At 51.4% G+C, this 19,591-nt stretch overlaps 1 protein-coding gene across 6 annotated transcripts in view; it reads right to left on the bottom strand.

The window, feature by feature from the left end:
- The window catches only part of OSBP2 (oxysterol binding protein 2), a 93,498-nt gene that overhangs the window by 66,269 nt on the left and 7,638 nt on the right, over positions 1 to 19,591 (bottom strand). For 3 of the 6 annotated variants that reach the window (XR_009278904.1, XM_058851078.1, XM_058851079.1), the window contains exons 2-3: positions 19,123 to 19,200; positions 669 to 877 (exon numbers count right to left, since the gene is read on the bottom strand). Coding sequence is in view for 5 of the 6 variants with exons in the window: in XM_058851078.1 (XP_058707061.1) it covers positions 669 to 877; positions 19,123 to 19,200 (287 nt within the window). In the remaining variant the exon portion in view is untranslated. Of the gene's footprint in view, positions 1 to 668; positions 878 to 2,381; positions 2,420 to 19,122; positions 19,201 to 19,591 lie in introns of those variants that run through there. The other 3 variants (XM_058851080.1, XM_058851081.1, XM_058851082.1) reach the window with 2 other exon arrangements.

The raw sequence follows: 19,591 nt of genomic DNA, 5'->3' as shown, positions 1-19,591 counted from the left end.
ATGTTACCCCCAGAAGCATTATAAACATTGAAATACAGACTCACAGAATCATTGAAGTATTTCTAAAATATTCTGTTTGTCAAGCCTAGCTGACCCAACTGACCCATTACGGAGCAGAACAAGGTCACCCTGGGGAGGAGCTCTGGACCAGGCACAGGGCTCTGACAGCTTTACAAAGTGTAGCTGTCCCAAATCTACTCCAATAAACACCACAACAAAGGGACAGAAGGAGAGATGCACACAGAAACAGCTCAACTAAATATCTGTGTCATTCATCCACCAAACCTCCCCAAGCTATGGAACACCATCCACGTGGTGCCCGGGCCTCTGACCACAGAATTTACAGCATTCCCAGCACAAAGTCTCCAGGAGAAAGACTCATCATTCTGCCTTCCAGAAGCAGCATCATTAGCTCATTGTTACTGCCTCTCCACAATTTACAGCCGTTCCCAGGCTTTAAAGACCTGCTCAGAGCTGCCCAGGCAGCTGAGATACCACAGGTGCAGCAGGGCTGTGTCCAACCCTTTGTGTCCCTGGGAGACCATCATCAACTCCCAGCTATGTGTGAAAGCATACCTGGGTGGGCTCTGCACCATTTAACAAGCCCAGGAGAGCTGGGTGACCAGGAGGAACTGGAAGGCTGTGGCTGCCCATCAGGTGCACCGTACCTGACTGGTTGTTCCGCATGCGGATGGCCTTGGCCTTGGCCAGCTCCAGGGCCGTGACCCAGCGCTGCCTCTCCACCTCTGAGTTGGCCTTCAGGTGGTAGGTCCTGCCCCCGTTGGACAGCACGATGTTGCACGAGTCCTCCGTGTCGATGTGGGCCGTGGACAGGTTGATGGTGCCTCGGCACGTGTGAGCCATCTCTGCCTGCGTCCTGCACAGGAACAGAGGGACAAGGAAGTGTCAGTGCCCCTGTACCTGACCCCAGAACGCCTCCAAGGCACCTTCCTGCACAGCACAGACCTGTGGAGACATCCTGAGCTGGCAGCACTCACATCCAATCCACTAAAGCTGGAAAAGATGGACAAACAGAGAAACAAGGACAGGCTGAGGTGTTTAGATGGAGCAGGTTCCCTTGGAGGAGCAACACCCCATCATTCCTTACACATTCACATCCCACTGTGTCCACTGCTTCTGGCTGCTCTAAAAGCAAAGTTACCAACTATGCAACACTGGCTTTCTCATCTCATTTCCACTGCTGCTTTTCTCCCTTCTTCCAGCTGTCCCAGCTCCAGAATCCAGCATTTTGTGGCTCTTTATGCCCTCTCCATTCCATCGTTGTTTTTGTCCAAGTGTGCTCAGACCTCGTATGTCCCAGCCCTGGGGGGCAGCAGGAGCAGGGCAGGGCCCGTCCCCTGTGCTGGCCCTGCTGGGGCACCTCCAGTGCTGGGGCAGCTCTGGGACCCTCCTGACAAGAGAGCCCTGGAGGGGCTGCAGCGTGTCCAGGGCAGGGAACGGAGCTGGGGAAGGGGCTGGAGCCCCAGGAGCGGCTGAGGGAGCTGGGAAAGGGGCTCAGCCTGGAGAAAAGGAGGCTCAGGGGGCCCTTCTGGCTCTGCACAACTCCCTGCCAGGAGGGGACAGCCGGGGAGGGTCGGGCTCTGCTCCCAGGGAACAGGGACAGGAGGAGAGGGAACGGCCTCAGGCTGGGCCAGGGGAGGCTCAGGGTGGATTTTGGGAAATGTTTTTCATGGAAAGAGCTGTCCAGCCTGGCACAGCTGCCCAGGGCAGGGGTGGATTTCCCATCCCTGAAGGGGTTTAGCAGCTGTGTGGATGTGGCACTTGGGGACATGGGGCAGTGGTGGCGTTGCCAGTGGCAGGTTAATGACTGACCTCAATGATCTCAGAGGGTTTTCCAACCTCAAGGACTCTGTAATTCCACATGAATATCAGAGCAAGGAGGTTTTACAGGCACAGCCTAGAGCTGCTCCAGGAAGTGCTGGTGATCAAGTTCACTACAGGATGGAGATACGGCCCCTCCCAGGGAAGAGTGGGCAGTAATCCAGGGATACCCCCTGCCAACCTGATTCCTGCTTGTTACACAGAAGGAAACCACTCTGCCTGACCAGGAACTCAAATCCTCAAACCTCCCAAACATCTCAATGACATCTCTCACCTGCTCCACCCTGACACTGCTTTGTGGGACAGATCTACCCCAGGGCCATATCCGAACTTGACATGAAATCCTCTTGGTGCCTCCTAAAGACTTCCAGTTTGTGTCTCTCAGCACCACAGGGTAAGTTCAGACCCAGTGCACAGCATGGTTACACTTTTTGTAGGGGACGAGCTGGCCCCAAAGGAATCAAGCCCATATTTTCATTCCCAAGTGATCCCTTCACACTGCAGCACATACTACATTCCCAGAAGGGATCCCTTCATACCTTGAGAGAGCTGCTAAAATCATTTTTTCTCCACAAAGCAAAGGTCTCCAAGGTGACTGCACTAAATCAACTGCAGATGTTCAAACAGTTTCCCAAGAAAACTGGGATGCTGCTCTCCCAGCTCCCTTCCCGTGCCAATCCACATGGGAAATCAATTCCTATCAATCAGCAGCCACACACGAGGCAGGCACCTGACCCAGCCTGGAGCCAACAGCGATCTCCTATGTCCACACATGGGGAAAGAAGCAGAGGTGCCCTTCAGAGCCCTCGTGGTCAGCTGGATCTGCTTATTCACCACTCACACTTGGCTCTTGCATAACGTGATCCCGGCAGATTTCCCGGTTCTCCCCTTCCCGCAGCGCTCGGAGCGCTGTGTTTGGAGAGCACCTGGCTGAGGGAGGTTGAACGTGGACATGGAGCACACAGAGGTGGAGGCAGCTGAGCCTCCGGGATTTTTTAGCTCTGAGAGGGAGCAAAAACCACCGGGATTCGCCCTCAGAGAGCCAAAATTAGAGCTGTGCAGGGGAGGCTGGGGGGGGAATGACAGCTTTGGAGAGAGTCCTGGCCAGGACACACCAGAGAGAAAAAGTATCCCAAAATACCACAGGGAGGACTAAAACACCCACCCAAACAGCCAGGGGACAGCAAACATCATCATATCAACACCAGTATGTCCCTTTTCCCAGCAGCAAGATCCCAAAGCATCAGGACACGCTCCATGGAAGCCTTGAGTGATTGGCCCAAGGCAACACTGACCAGCCCAGGCAGCCAGCTCCAGACAGAGCAGGACAGGAATCATGGACAGATGTCATGGCTTATCCCCAAAATCAGGTTTGTGGCAAGACCAGTGCTGTTATGGATGTGCTAAGATCATCAGAGAGAAGATTCCTTACTCTAAAACCATTGATATCTTTTACCACAATGCCAGCAAGACCCTATTTCAGCTCTCCAACCTCCTCTGGATGCACAGGTCCCAATTCCCACATGGATTTTGTCCAAGCCAGCAGATGTTGCTGCTCTAAATATATTTTTTCCTTTTTTATTTCAACAGAATCATAGAAATTTCAGACTGGTGAAAATCCTGGCATCTCCATCACCTACCCTACCCACCAACCCAGCACAGCTCTTGTATCCCAGCCACTCACAATGACAGGTTTTGCAAAAATCTTGAAAGATTTTCTTTTTAAAATATTATTTATAGCACTTCTCTCTTTTTTGACTGAAAAAGCTGCTCCAGCTCCTTAACACCACAAATCTAAACACAGAGCTTGACAAGACAATTTACAGCATCAGTTCCTTACAAGGGCTTCAGTCTAAAACTCCTGGAGTCTGATTTTCAGGGACTTGGATTGTACAGCCTGACAGAGCAGCTCCACACTGCAGTGCCATAAAAGAGCAGCAAATTATAATTTAAAGACCTGTTTCCTACTTCTGAAGGGACACTTGAGCTCCAGGAGGCTGCTCAGTATGCCAGTGCTGTGCAAGAGAAAGATGCTCCCAATTTTTAACAACTGTACCAAATCTCCCTGGCTATAAACAACAAATCTCCCTGTAAGGGCTCACAGGACAGGTTTATCTACAGACCAAAGAGAAGGTGAAAAAGGAGATAATAAAATGGTTTTTGCCTGCCAGCTCCACAGCTGTGGTTTTGGTGATATCCCAACAGCCAAAGATTGAGTGTGGATGCTGGGAAGATGCTGCTTACACAGAATCTCTAGTTGTAACTGTGTGGCTCTGCTGGAAGTTAACAGGACACAGCAAGGAATGAACAAGCCCAGCTCACTCTGCTCCCAACACTTAACAAGCACAAGGGATGCCCATGGAATTTCTCCTAGAATTTTATTTCCAGCAGCAAGGCTCTGCAGCATTCTGGGTATCCCTGTCCTTCCTGACAGCATCAGGCAGAGGAACCCAGCAGGGAACCGAGACTGTCCCCGTGTCCCAGGCACAGCAGAATTACAGCCTGAGCATCCACAGGAGGTCAGGGAGCTCCCAGCAGCCCAACCCTGGGACCAGAGCATTCCTGCAATCCTGGCAGCTCAACAGCTGCCCCAGTTCAGCCAAGCAGAGTGGGAGTGACACCTGGAGGGACCTTATGCCATTCTGTCCTGACTGGGAGCGTCTGGCACCTTGAGGGAGCCAGAAACACTCAGGGTAGTGAGGGACAGGTCTCCAAACTGGATTATCCACCTGAAACCCAGCAAGGAGCTACACAAACACTGAGCTGAGGGTCCCCTTCAAAGCTGGCAAGGCCAGTCTCCATTATCAGTCGTGTTCTAAGGGATCTCCACAGGGAAATCCAAATATAGCTTAAGTTATATCCTGAAATACATTCACACTCTCATCCTACAGATTTCCCTGATTATCTCAAAACCATTGCCTCGCTATGAGCCTCAGAAATCAGCACACCTGATTCTACATCATGGAATCATGGAAGGCTTTGTGTTGGAAGGAACCTCAAAGCTCATCCAGTGCCACCCGTGCCATGGCAGGGACACCTCCCACTGTCCCAGGCTGCTCCAGCCCCAGTGTCCAGCCTGGCCTTGGGCACTCCCAGGGATCCAGGGGCAGCCCCAGCTGCTCTGGGCACCCTGTGCCAGGGCCTGCCCTCCCTGCCAGGGAACAATTCCTGCCCAATATCCCATCCATCCCTGTCCTCTGGCAGTGGGAAGCCATTCCCTGTGTCCTGTCCCTCCATCCCTTGTCCCAAGTCCCTCCGCAGCTCTCCTGGAGTCCCTCTAGGTATTGGAAGGTGCTCTGAGGTCCCCCTGAAGCCTTTTCTTCTCCAGAACACCCCCAGCTCTCCCAGCCTGTCCCCAGGATCTCAAACACTGAATTCCCATCTTACCACTGTTTGCTGGTGTAAATGTAGGTCCCTGCAGGGCTCACACTCAGCCACTTCCCCAGGACAGGCTCACAGACACACAAGGGGAGCAGGAGAGACCCTTAAAGACTCAGAAGGTTTTGTCTTCCTTATCCCAGTGTCACCCTGGGCTTTCACTCCCTGCTGTTACACCACAACCAGTGAAATTTGGGCACTGAGGGGTTCAGAGGCTGCATCTGAGCCCCCAGCCTCAGACCACACACTCCAGGAACTTCACCCCAGTGTTATCCAGGAGCCATCACATCTCAGGAGGAGCCAGAACAGCTTGTGAGCAGCCTCTGACTGCCTTCCCTTGGGAAAGCAGCACAAAGTGCTCCAACAGGGACCTGCTGGGAGCTCTGGACAAAGCAGGAGGCACCAGCAGCCACACCAAACCATTTGCAGGGCACCACTCAGCTCCCTGGACACTGCTGACCCAGCAAGTATTTCCTAATTTAAACAGCATTTATAGAAAAAATCTCCTGCTGTTGCTACACAATCTTCGGGTTTTTTTTTTGCCTTACATAATGATCTAAGTTGTTTCCCAAGGAAGTTTTGCTGTCCAAGTTTGGAGGGGTGAGTGTAGATCCAGCAACAGCTTCCCCTGCACGACCAGACAGCTTCCTGCAGGTCCCACACTTCAGCTGGTGGGCAACACAGGGCCAGAGCCAGCAGGGATGCCCCCAGCTCCTCCTCCCTTAGGCAGGATTCAAGGAGAAAATAAACATCTGAAGAGCTGGAAAAAGCACAAACTGTCAGGGAAGAGAAGGAAATTGCTTGTGGTTTGGGGTGGGTTTTGAGCCTCTGGCTGTGAGGTACAGAGACCTCACAGCAACATCCATCACTACACACGTGGGATGGAGCTGGACACCAATCCCAGGTTCATCCCTGGAGCTGGCAAATGGACGTGTCAAGGGATTTTCCCAGTGAGCTCCACCACCACGCTGTATTTGGAACTCAGAAACACTTTTTGGCTGTCAGATCTCAACAGAATTACAAATCCAGGCTCCTGAATTGCTGCAGATCACACCCAAAACCCATCACAACACAGCCAGGAGCAAACACACCCGCCCACAGCACAAACCAAACAGCTTCGTGAAACACAGAGGAGCTTTGGACAAGAGCCCAGAGGGACAAGGGGGAATGGCTTCCCACGGACAGGGGCAGGATTAGATGGGATACTGGAAAGAAATTCTCTCCTGCAAGGGTGGGCAGGCCCTGGCACAGGGTGCCCAGAGCAGCTGGGGCTGCCCCTGGATCCCTAGAGATGTCCAAGACCAGACTGGATGGGGCTTGGAACAGCCTGGAACAGTGGAAACTGTCCCTGCCCATGGCAGGGGGTAGAACAAGACGATATTTAAAGTCCCATCCAACCCAATCTATTCCATGATTCTGTGACACCCTCGCTGCTTCTTACACCACTGACCTCTCCAGACTCGGAGATTAAGACCTGTTTTTTTCTACTGTTTCTTTTATGGATTAAGTAGAAACCAGTTTATAAAACTCATTTCTTCATCATACTGGAAAATATTGTAACATTAAAGGCTCTGCAGCCATAGAGGAATATTTATACCCGTGGCCAACTGGGAAATGCTCTTTGGAGTCAGGTGCAAGGACTGCTGCAGGCAGAGGGAAGGAAAGAAATCAAGGACAGGGAGCAAACCAGGCAGAATTGGACAATTCAATAGCTGGGGACATTATTTTCTTTTCTTCCCAAGAGTGGGAGGCAGCACAAGAGATGCCACAGCCCTGAGTCCCTGCTGTGCCTGAGCAGCACAGCTCACTCTTCCCACAGGAACAAGGATTTCCATGCAGAATTCAGAGCCTAGCACAGCTACCTCTCCCATTCCTCACAGCATTCCCACAGGGCGCAGGGACAGGAGCTGCACTCCCCATTGCTCACTGCCAATAAAAGGCTCTTGTGCCACCACCTCCTCCCGGTGTCACCCACACCAGACAACAGCTCCCACTTCCAGAGCATCCATGCCCACATGAGGTGCTTGAATTCCCTGTCACCCCCACCCCACACTCCATCCCTGAAGTATCAGACACAACGAGCCCACCCGCACAAGTGCTCCAAGGCACATTTCCCAACAAACTGACATTTCCCATGTCCTTTGTTCAGTTTTTGGGGGTATAAAGCCAGTGAAATCTCTGCTTCCCTTTTAGGCATGAGAAAGTCCAAAAAGCACTTGAATTTGAGTTCACATGCCTGAAGTCAGGGCATGGAACATTGAAACCAACCCTCTTGGGGTTATTACTCTCCCTGGGTTCAAGGAAAAAGGGATTTTATGACAATTCAATTCCAGAACTCAAATACCCAAGGGGATGCAGGCGTGTGGCTCCAGAGGTATTTTCCCAGTGAGTTCAGCACACCACAGCTGGTTCAGCAGGGCTCTCACAAACCACAAGCCCTATGTGACAAACGGCTCAGCTTTTCCCTTTGCTTCCTCTTTTCACCTTCCCCAAAACCAAGAAAGCACAAACCAACCCCAAACAAGCACATGGCAAGTGTTGGGTTGAGATTGCCGAAAGAACACGTGATTTAAATCTATTTAAAGGCCAGCTAATCTGCAACTGGCTGCAGTCAGGGTGGGCACAGATTGGGAATGATCAGGGTTAAGGGAAAGGCTGCAATCCTGGATGCAATCCTGGCTGCAATCCTAACCAGCCTGAGAGCTGCAATCCCTGTCAGCCAGAGGGATGCAATCCTGGCTGCAATCCTGGCTGCAATCCTCAGCAGCCAGAGGGATGTCTGAAGCTCGGGTACTCACCACCTCCACAGATCACAGTAATATTCCACCACAACCTATCCAGCAGCTTCCCAAGTTGGTTTCCAGGACAAACCCCTGCCCACACTGGGACCCAACATCAAAGAGCCTCAGCAACACCACCCAAGCATGATTTTAGGAAGATTTGGCCATACAGATCCTCTGTAAGTGAGCAATAAGCACAGCAATCTGGAGTTTACACTCCATTCTCCAGTGCTTTTCCACTTTAATTTGGCTGCAATACTCACCCCAGTGAAGGGGCAAGGAAAAACCTGGAAGATGCCTTTGCTCCAGATCATTCACAAACAGCCCTTGTCTCTCTGTGCTTCAGAGAGGGGAAAAAACCTCCAGAGGAGCTCAGGATAGGCAATTCGTCAGACAAATTCCCTCAGAGCCACAGTGCAGGACCTAGCACTGCCTGCCAGGAAGGTTCCATGAAACATCTCAGGAGGATGAGACATTCTCCCAGTGGCAGCACTTCCTGCTCAGAAGCATCTCCGATGTGACTCCATCCGAACATCCCCTGCTGGGGGAGTGCAAGATGTGCTCGGGGCAGGAAAACCAACACTGCCAAGCTGAAAGGGCTCTGAAAAACAATACCCAGGCTACCCCTCACCTCTTTCCTAAATGAAATCTAGCTTGAGCAGCTGGGTGGCTGAGGAGCACACAGAGAGCAAGCTCCTTCCAATATACAACATATCCAAGCTGGGTGCCGAGTACAGGGGCTCATTTCCTCAAAACCTGTGTAAAACCTGCAAAATGCAATCAGACCTCAAAACCTTTCCCTGCCAAAATCAGAATCACAGCAAAAGACACAGTTCCCTTCCCCTCGTTCCATTGTCCCCATTGTTCCATTGAGGACAATGTTGTTTCTGCAGTGCTCCCACTGACAAGACTCCCATCCCAAATACAAAGACAGTCTGAAGTCAGCCCATCCTGCTGCACATCTCTGGCATTGCCTTTTACACCACACTCCTGCCTCTCTCGTGTGCATGGTGCTGGTTTTCTGCCACGACACCTCAGCAACAGCCAGGAGATAAACTAAACCATAGTGCAGGTATCAGCAGATATGGGTAGCAAAGAGACTTTGTGTTGGAGTTTTTATGGGAAAAATAAATAAACAAATAAACAAATAAATTCATTAATGATAAAACTAATGTTAAAAAAATTACTAGCAAGCACTCCCGCTTTTCCCAGCACTTTGTGCTATCTCCTCTGCACCTCTAGAGAGGCTGGTGTGGCCCTGGCTGACAAGGGCCCTGCAGACATGGGCACCCAAGAAGTTTCTGGAGGCACTGGTTTGAGGCTTCACCTGCTGCACCATCCCCCAGCTCTGCAGGGCACCAGCAGCTCCCTGAGCTGGCACAACACAGAACAACTCCGGCCTCGCTCCCACCCAACACCGCTGTGGCTCCCCAAAAAAGGGCTTCCACTCCTTCCCTCCCTGCAAGAGCAGAATTAAAGGAACTCGGCATGGGGAAAGGATCTCAGTACATGAGCAGAAGGAAACGCTCCAGGAGCGTGTCCTTGGTGGCAGCTGACCCAGCACGGGGACACTGGTGTCCCTCACAGCCCAGAAACCAAACCACCGGCTCAGCAGCTTTGGTAAAACCGCTGAGCAGGGCTGTGGGGAGCTGGATCCTGGGCATGGAGCTGGGAATGGCTGTGGGGAGCTGGGAATGGCTGTGGAGAGCTGGGAATGGCTGTGGGGAGCTGGGAATGGCTGTGGGGAGCTGGGAATGGCTGAGGGGAGCTGGGAATGGCTGTGGGGAGCTGGGAATGGCTGTGGGGAGCTGGGAATGGCTGAGGGGAGCTGGGAATGGCTGTGGGGAGCTGGGAATGGCTGTGGGGAGCCGGGAATGGCTGTGGGGAGCTGGATCCCAGACATGGAGCTGGGAATGGCTGTGGGGAGCTGGATCCTGGACATGGAGCTGGGAATGGCTGTGGGGAGCCGGGAATGGCTGTGGGGAGCTGGGAATGGCTCTGGGGAGCTGGGAATGGCTGTGGGGAGCTGGATCCTGGGCAGGGAGCTGAGAATAGCTGTGGGGAGCTGGGAATGGCTGAGGGGAGCTGGGAATGGCTGAGGGGAGCTGGATCCTGGGAATGGAGCTGGGAATGGCTGAGGGGAGCTGGATCCCAGGCATGGAGCTGGGAATGGCTGAGGGGAGCTGGGAATGGCTGAGGGGAGCTGGGAATGGCTGTGGGGAGCTGGGAATGGCTGTGGGGAGCTGGATCCTGGACATGGAGCTGGGAATGGCTGAGGGGAGCTGGGAATGGCTGAGAGGAGCTGGGAATGGCTGAGGGGAGCTGGGAATGGCTGTGGGGAGCTGGGAATGGCTGTGGGGAGCTGGATCCTGGACATGGAGCTGGGAATGGCTGAGGGGAGCTGGGAATGGCTGAGAGGAGCTGGGAATGGCTGAGGGGAGCTGGGAATGGCTGTGGGGAGCTGGGAATGACTGAGGGGAGCTGGATCCTGGGCAGGGAGCTGGGAATGGCTGTGGGGAGCTGGATCCCAGACATGGAGCTGGGAATGGCTGTGGGGAGCTGGGAATGGCTGTGGGGAGCTGGATCCTGGGCAGGGAGCTGAGAATGGCTGCAGGAGCCATGCTCTGGGCATGGAACTTCCAAAAATGCCAGAGGAAGCCCCCCAGTCATGCCAGTTCATTGTTTAGTTTCCAAACTAAAATGCCGAAGATCCAGAAACAGAAAATCCCACCAAGACTTCGGTGCAAAAATCCACCAAGCCCTTCAGCTGCTGCTGAACTTATCACATCAGTGATATCACATCAGTCATGAAAGGTCTGGTCCAGATCCCATCACCCCCATGGCTAGCAGGATAATCCAAGACCTGGGCCAGGCCTGACTCACGAGCTCGGTGGCTCATTTGTAAGCAAGAATGAACAAGGAGTGACCACACACAAGGTTCATTTGACAAATGCTCTTTACTACACAAGAAATAATTGTACTGAAGCAGATGAGAGCCTCAAGCAGTCATTTTTCTCATTACAGCCTTTGCTTTCAAGTTTTTACTGGTGCTTCAGCCCTTGGGAATTGTGTTAAATGATCAGCATAAAGATCAGCCACAGTCAACTCGTGTTTTATCTTTTCTCACCAGCACAGCCAAGGACATAATACCACATATGGCACACAAAGTCAACATTAAAACACAATTTTTATTCCTATCCCACCAATTCCTATCTCATTTACAATATTCAGACTGGTTAAAAAACCCTGGTTTTCCAGACTACAGACTTGAGGGATGTATTTGTTTCAAGCACAGGACTTATCCCATCTTTCCTGAGATTGAGGGTAGGTAGAAGAGCTCACTTCCAAGAATTTTTCCATGCTGCAAGCATCTCTCTTTTCTACAAGCTACTGTCAATATTAATGTTTTCAGTACCAAATAAATTTCCCTCAGAGACAGCACATGAACTACAGTCTGTGACCTTAAACATCACTCTAAAATCATCACACTCCTGACTTCTTGCCAGCTTTCAAACAATGCTCAATTATAGCCCAGGATCTCTGTGTGGATGAGGTGTTTCTTAGGGATAGATATCTAGATGCAGAATCTCCTTCTGGATGAAATATTCCTTAGATATCCAGATGCAAAGCCCACATGGTTGAATAAATATACATTTTCCTCTATTTTAAGGCATGAGATGAAAGATAAAACTTCATATTTAAAAGCTGAACTGTTGCTTCTCAGCCCATGACTATGAAATCCTCAGTTCAAGAACCACTTTCCTACATGTTTATGTGGAGGCAGGTTTCAGGTGTGTGTCCAGCGCAGACATGGAGAGAGGTTCCTTCAGCTCCATCTTCTCCCTGAACAGGACTTGCAGCTGCCTCTGCTCAAGGCAAACACCCCGTATCAGCCAACAGCAGCAACTTCTGCAGCCTCCTGTGACACCCAGAACTTTATTCTGTGACAAATCCATGCTCAGCTCGACAGTCAGCATATCCTATTTCTGGGAGCAGTGGCCAGTGGAGGCAGCTGCCTGCTTCCAGAACAGATTCCAGGGGGCAGGAAATCACTACTTGAGAGCAGAAGGAGGGATCATGAACTTGAGTACTGCATACAAGGTGCCTCTACGACCTCCACTACCCAGGAAACGATCAGCTGATCCTTGCAGGACACGCTCCTGAGGAGTGTGGAGGTCAGCAATCCTGGGAAGAGCAGGTTTCCCATAAGAACTGAGGAAACAGAGGGAAATGCAAGCAGCACAGCAAACCATGTCAGCAGTGGGAGTGCAAGGGGCAGTGTGGCACAGTGCAAGACCTTTCCCATCCCTTACAACACCACCAATAAAGTATGTTGGCAGCTGGCATTCCAGATGCTGTAGATGCCAAGAGTTTTATTTAAAACAGAAATCAAGAGTTAACCACTTACTGGGCCATGACTGGGGCTGAGGGTGCTTTTGGATCAAATCCTGCAGGAGCCCGAGTGACCCTGGCCAGTAACTCAGAGACAGTCCTGGCACATCCCAGCTGCTTCACTGTGACACCCAACGTCCTTCTGCATTGAGTCCCAGGGCCAGCACCAAGGGCAATGGCTTCCCACTGCCAGAGGACAGGGATGGATGGGATATTGGGCAGGAATTGTTCCCTGGCAGGGTGGGCAGGCCCTGGCACAGGGTGCCCAGAGCAGCTGGGGCTGCCCCTGGATCCCTGGCAGTGCCCAAGGCCAGGCTGGACAGGGCTTGGAGCAACCCAGGACAGTGGAAGGTGTCACTGCCCATGGCAGGGGGTGGGACTGGATGCTATTTCAATTCCCTTCCAATCCAAACCATTCCATAAATCTGTAATCCAAGACATGGTCTGGGATCAGTGCTCAGGGCTGCACATCTTCTGCAAAAACCCTACAGATATTGACTGTGGGTTACCAGGAACAGCCAAGAGGGAAGGCAAAGTCATTGACCTTCACAAGGGAGGGCTCTCACACGTAGAAAGGATGAATTGCAGTTTTCAGCCAATTTCCCAAGTGCTCAGACTGTGTTATTTCAGTGCATTGTGTTGCAAGACAACTTGTGTGGTGCAATAAATGCTCAGAGGTTTTAATGCAGAAACATTGCAGTTGTTTCAGCACAATCTGAGTCCTGCCCTTCGTGCTCCCCTGGCTGCAGCCAAGCCTGGCCATCATGTCCCTGCACAGGACACCTTCACACCTCCCAGAACACCTAGCTGCCATCCCACCCCTTTGCTCCATGCAGGAAAGGTTCACATTAACAAAAGCAGCACCAGCACTTTATCCAAAGTCACTCCCTCCCATTCCAGAGCCACTCTGGGAAGCCAAGGGGTTCCAAAGCAGCCTGCTGTACACACAAAGGCAAAAAAGCAATCCATAGAATCATGGAATGGATTGGAAAGGACCTTAAAGCTCATCCAGTTCCAACCCTGCCATGGGCAGGGTCACATTCCACTGTGCCAGGTGGCTCCAAGCTCCATCCAACCTGGTCTTGGACGTTTCCAGGGATCCAGAGACAGCCACAGCCTCTCTGAGCACCCTGTGCCAGGGCCTGCCCACCCTCACAGGGAACAATTTCCTTTCAATATCCAATCTACATCTACTCTCTTTCAACTTTAAGCCATTCCCCCTTGTCCTATCATTCCAGGGCCTTGTGTGAACTCCCTCTCCAGCTCTTTTGAAGTTCTTTAGCTGTTGTTTTTTCATGAGAAGAACCCCAATTTTACATGTTGCTTGGCCAGACAACTCCACAACCCCTCAGCTGCTCAGGCTCCTCAGAAACAACAGGATTGTGCCAGGAGGCCCCAGAATCCCACTGCAGTCCAGGCTCTGGTGCTTCATAGAGGACATTAAAAGCCTCCATCCCCGAGAGCTCGTGTCCAGCAGTTCCTGTCACAGGGACAGGGCTGGGAATGGTTTATTTTTAGCCCTCAGCATCTTTAATTTCTGTCGGAGCTGCATTCAGTGCTCCCTTCTACAAAACACTTCCTCCCCTGCCTCTCCAACAACTGCAAAACCAGAGTGCAGGGACAGAATGCAGGGTTCTGGCTGCTCTTCAGGACAAATCCCACCCAAGGAAAGAAGCAGAGAGGCACCACACACAGGCTGGGTGCTTTGCCAGTGCAAGGAGACAGGGAAAACAGGAGAAGCAGAGAGACATTTGCCACGTGTCCCAGCAGGATCCGTGCAGTGATCCACGCTCCCAGTGAGGTGTGAGACAACAAACAAACACCAGAAGTGCAGCCAGCACCACAAGCAATCCAGCTCTCCGGAGCCTTTCCAGAACTTTTCATCTTCTCCAGTCAACAGCAGGGAGATGAATGTTGCTCTCTAGTTTTAATTTCCCGTGTGGTGAAGTGCACCTATTTATACAATTTTTTAAACAGATAAAAGGCCAAGCTTGGCCTAGAAGCCACTGTCTGCATCTCCGTGCTCCTTGAATGACTCCAAGGAGTGGCTCTTGGCCCTTCTCTCCAGCAGGACCCTGAGCCCTGGGGGTCTCACCCTGGCAGGTTCAGCAGCTGGAAGGGCTCCACCAAAGGACCCCAAAGCACACAGAGGAGGACAGGACATGGAAAGTGTCCCAAGAGAGAAGGAAGAGGCCGGCTGAGCTGCAGAGGAACAGAGCCCAGCAGCGCTCAGCTGGTCTCCCAAGCCAGACTTCATGCAGGGGATAAATAAAGCTGTGACCACCCCACTACTCTTTCTTCCCAGGATCCACCAAACTGCTTGAAAACTCTTTTTTTTTACCTTCTCTACCCATTTTTATTTCTTTAATCTTCTGCAGGAATAAAAGCAGGTTTAAACCTTCAATTTTCTATCTATTTTTATGTCATCAGAGGTTTTAAAAAATAGTGTAAGAGGGGACAGAAGCCAGGCCACTGTAGGGAATTCTCCCATAGGAACATATTCCAGGAGTTGGACTTTGATGATCCTTGTGGGTCCCTTCCAACTCAGGATATTTCATGACTGTATGATATTAAGGAGCACAGAGCAGTGAAAAGCAGCACAATGCCCTTTTCCCAAGTGAGGGAGCAGGATCACATCACATCCAGGCTCACTTAAGCTAAGCTGTTCTGACTCCAACACTTGCAAATGGGTGCAAATGCTTTTTATAGAGACCTGCCATGGCACAAACACTTCTCATGAGGTAGTGTTAAAGGGATAAAGGTGCAGCAGCAGGATGTGCCCCCACAAACTGCCATCACAGGACTGCACTAATCCCACATAAGGATTTCAAGCACCTCTGCTGGGTTTACATCAAACCAGCAGTTCCATAAATAAACCAATCTGTAAATTAAGACTACAACTAATGCTATAATGGTCTATTACACGGTAGAATATATTTTGAACTTGGAAATTAAAGCTACACCTAATGCTAATAGCAGAGTTTAGGTACCTGCCCCGTGGGACAAAGGGCTCACTACTTATCTCCTGTACAAGGCAAATGGAAAATAAGCAGAAATATTTGGAGGATGGTGCCTCGAATGTCAAACAAAACTCTAATTCCCTCTGTACCCATGAGGATGTCTCACTTCAGGGTAATGCCTGACTTAATATTGGTGCTTTAGCTACTTTACAAATTCACCCTTCCTAAAACTACAGAAATTGTAAATCTTCATGGAAACACCCTGAACCAAATTACCAACATTAACCTCACTACATTAAAGCTGAAAGAATTAGGATTGTTCAGCCTGGAGAACAGAAGGTTCCAGGGACACCTCAGAGCCCCTTCCAGGGCCTAAAGGGGCTCCAGGAGAGCTGGAGAGGGACTGGGGACAAGGGATGGAGGGACAGGACACAGGGAATGGCCTCCCAGTGCCAGAGGGCAGGGATGAATGGGATATTGGACAGGAACTGTTCCCTGGCAGGGTGGGCAGGCCCTGGCACAGGGTGCCCAGAGCAGCTGGGGCTGCCCCTGGATCCCTGGCAGTGCCCAAGGCCAGGCTGGATGGGGCTTGGAGCCACCTGTGACAGTGGGAGGTGTCCCTGCCATCCCACACCTGGAGGTGTCCCAGGGGGTGGGACTGGATGGATTTTAAAAGGCCCCTTCCCACCCAGGCCATTCCATGATTCTATGATTAAAGATTTCCCCCACCCCCCAGCCTGACACCCCAGGCCTTGCACCACAGCCTCGTGACGGAGAGAAGCTCCTTGCCACGATCCCACTGCTTCCTACAAATGCGTCACTGCCTCCCTGCAGCATCCACAGGGATTCCTCCGTAAAGCTCTCGGTCTCTACTGCCTGCAGAATGTGACTTTCACAACCATTAAGCCTGTTCAGGTATTGTGCACTTGGAAATCAATTGTACAAATCCTGATGGGATCAATCCTGTTCTCACGGCATGTGCTTTGTGCTTAGATTAACCTACAGCATTCCAAAAACAGGGAATAACAGCTACAGGCAGCCAGAGGTTTCATTCCTGCACTGCAATGGCACCTTAGGGCTGCAGTTGTGCAGCAGAACTCAATCCAATCCAGTAATTACAGACCTTATCTGTTCTGGGATACAGAGCTGCAGCCTCTCAAGGTACTTAAAAGTGGCAATTCCAGGCTGGATGTCTGCAACTGTAAGGAGGGGAAAATGGGCTTGTTACAGAGCAACAAAGCACAGATTTCAAGACCTTTACAAGTCAAGTTTCAAATTCAAAACTAAATTTCCAAGGAGCTTGCATCCATAGGTTTTTCCACTCTGAAGCAGAAATTTTTACTTTTTTCCTTGTGAAAAGGAAGGGGACAGAGAGGGAGAGGCGGATGCTTCACCCAGCACATACTCAATGTTTACCCACAAAACAATGTAGGTTCCTGGGAAAACAGTTCCAGGGCAGCACCCAGCAGGGACATCCCAGAGACTGCAGAGGCAAGAAAATAGGAAAATTGCTGTCCATCAGCTCCTAAGCCAATCCCACTCCTAAAAGGATCAGAAACACCACTGGGTCTTTGCTTCCCCAAGCGTTCCAGCAAAACACTGTACTTATAATAAGCTTTAACAAATAAAAGCCTGATAGAGGAGTAAAGCACAGCTTAATCCCATAAATTTGGCTTGCCAGTCCTCAGGCTGTCCCAGTGTCAGGCAGCTCCTCCCTCAATTCAGAGTGCCGTGGAAGTGAAGTGAACAGACCTGTGGGGCTGTTTCACAAGGTCTGAAACATGGTCTGTGTAACAGCCTGAAGGGTTCAGACACAGAAATCACCAAGGCTCCCCTGGCACTGACAGGACAAGCCGTAACAGGACATGGCTTTTCCTCATCCCCATCAGCATCCAGAGAGCTAAAGGCAAACTCACGAAAAGCATCAGAAATAATCATAGAATGGTCCATGAAATGTGTCTGGAAGGTACCTCAGGAGGCCTCAGGTCCAGTCTCCTGCCCCGAGCATCTGCATCCAGACAAGGTTGCTCAGGACCCTGCCTATGCCCAGCTGGAATAGCCATGAATTCCCTGCACTTCTCCAGATCCCTATCCCAGTATCCAGTCCTCATTCCCAAGTCAACATGCTTCCATGTGTCCATGCAGGATTTCCCACGTGTTCTCCCAGCCCTGTGCCTCACCCTGCCATGAGCAGAGCCAGGCTCTGTCCTCTGTCTCACATCCTCCACCATGGAGCTGTGGGTGTCCCTGTCTCCTCTGCTCCAGCCTCATCCTAGCAGGCCCCAAACCAGACTGATGGCCCAGACAGGGCACCCCAGGGCACTCCTCTGCTGAGCAGAGGGGACAGTCCCTTCCCTCAACACTTCTGCTAACACAGCCAAAGCCACCACTGACCTCTGGTCACTCCTGGTCACCTTCTTGTCCCCAGGGGCTCTGCAAAGCTGCTTCCAGCAGCAACCCCAGGGCAGGGCTGGTGCTTGCCTCTGCTGAACACCGCAGGGTTCCCATCACCCTGTTGCTCCAGCCTGCCACAGTCCCTCTGAAATCCAGACCTGTAACCTCTGTGCTCCACTTGGCATCACCCACAGCCCGGCTGCGAGCACACTCACCCGTTAATAACCACATTACACAGCAAATACTGCAACTAATGAACTGTGATCACAGCTACCAAAAACCAATCAAATTAGATGTACTCCTAATCAATGCCTGAGAGGATACAGCAAACTGGAGCACCACCAGCACCAGCCCAGCCCCCAAAGGGAGCGAGTCCTGCATCTTGGGTACAATTCCAAATGGGAGCTGATAATGTGCCATGTGTGGCCATGTAAATTATGCAGTATTAAGATGATTGTCACCTTTGTACCATCACAAAATAACTTTTAGTTTGAGCACTCTCTTCCTCCTGCTTATAAAAGTTCCATTCAGCAGAGATGCAAAGCCAGAGAACCTCAAGTAGACTCTCCCCAGCACAGACCACAGAGCCTCAGCTGACAAGGAATGGAAAACTCTGCTGGGATAAAATAAAGCCATGGAGTAGTTCCACCTGACCACGCACTATAAACCTGCAGTGCTTTCTGCTCCACAAGCCCTGCTGGGAAACACTGCACTGGCAACTTGGGAATAATAAACAGCAGATAAACAGCATCCAGCATCAGTCACAGGAACGTGCATGCTTGAAAACATAAAAGATGGAAGGTTTCAGTCTTCCAAGAACAAAAGATGGGACTGCTGGAGAATAAAGCCCTGACACCAGACACCACCTGAGCACTCCTGGATGGAGCTCTCCATAAAGAGCTTCAAACCAAAGGCTGAAACTTTACACAGAATCATGGAATCTCCTGAGCTGGAAGGGACCCACCGGGATCATCCAGTGCAGCTCCTGGCCCTGCCCAGACCCCCCAACAACCCCACCCTGGGCATCCCTGGCAGCGCTGTCCAAACGCTCCTGGAGCTCTGGCAGCCTCGGGGCCGTGCCCATTCCCTGGGGAGCCTGGGCAGTGCCAGCACCTCTGGGGGAAGAACCTTTTCCTAAAATCCAACCTAAACCCCCCCCGACACAACTTCATTGACTCCTCATGAGCTGTGGGCACAGCTGCCACCCCCACCTGCTGTGCAGCATCTCCACATCTCAAAGATAAAAACTGCTTCTTTAATCTTGTGGTCTCCACCCCTGTATGGTCCTGGAGAGGAGGGGCATGCCTGTGTCCCACTGCCATGAGCACATCCCAGTCACCCATGTGCATGCTCCAGCCAAATCCACCCAAACTCACCCCATCTTCCAAACTGGGACCGGTGTATTTTTCAAGCGCTTCCAAGAAGAGCCACCACTCCTGACAGTTGCAGAAGACCTGAAAAAAAAAGTTTGTGGAACCACCCCTGTGCATTTCACAGGAAAAGAGAAACTTCAAAAATCGTGAAGATTTCCAGAGCTGGGGAATTAGTTGCTATGGATATTTGCTGCTGTGACAAATACTCTAATTCTGTGCTGGGGTGAGTGACAGGCACAAAGCACCAAGTCAGCTGGGAACAGCAACACGGCGCGGCTGGAACACAGCACACACAGCCCCACATCTCTGGGAGCATCCCTGAGGAAACTAAGCCATGGACCTGAACATCACCAGCACCAGGCTAAGTGACTCACCAAAGGAGCTTTGCTCCCATCCAGGCTACCCAGCCCTGCTGTCACATCCGTGGCTGTGCCACGGGAAGGAGAGTTCACTGCTCTTTGAGAGCCCACCC

The sequence above is a fragment of the Poecile atricapillus genome, chromosome 16, assembly GCF_030490865.1.
Source record: "Poecile atricapillus isolate bPoeAtr1 chromosome 16, bPoeAtr1.hap1, whole genome shotgun sequence".
NCBI classification, from domain to species: Eukaryota; Metazoa; Chordata; class Aves; order Passeriformes; family Paridae; genus Poecile; species Poecile atricapillus.
This window is presented reverse-complemented; position numbering and strand designations above follow the sequence as displayed.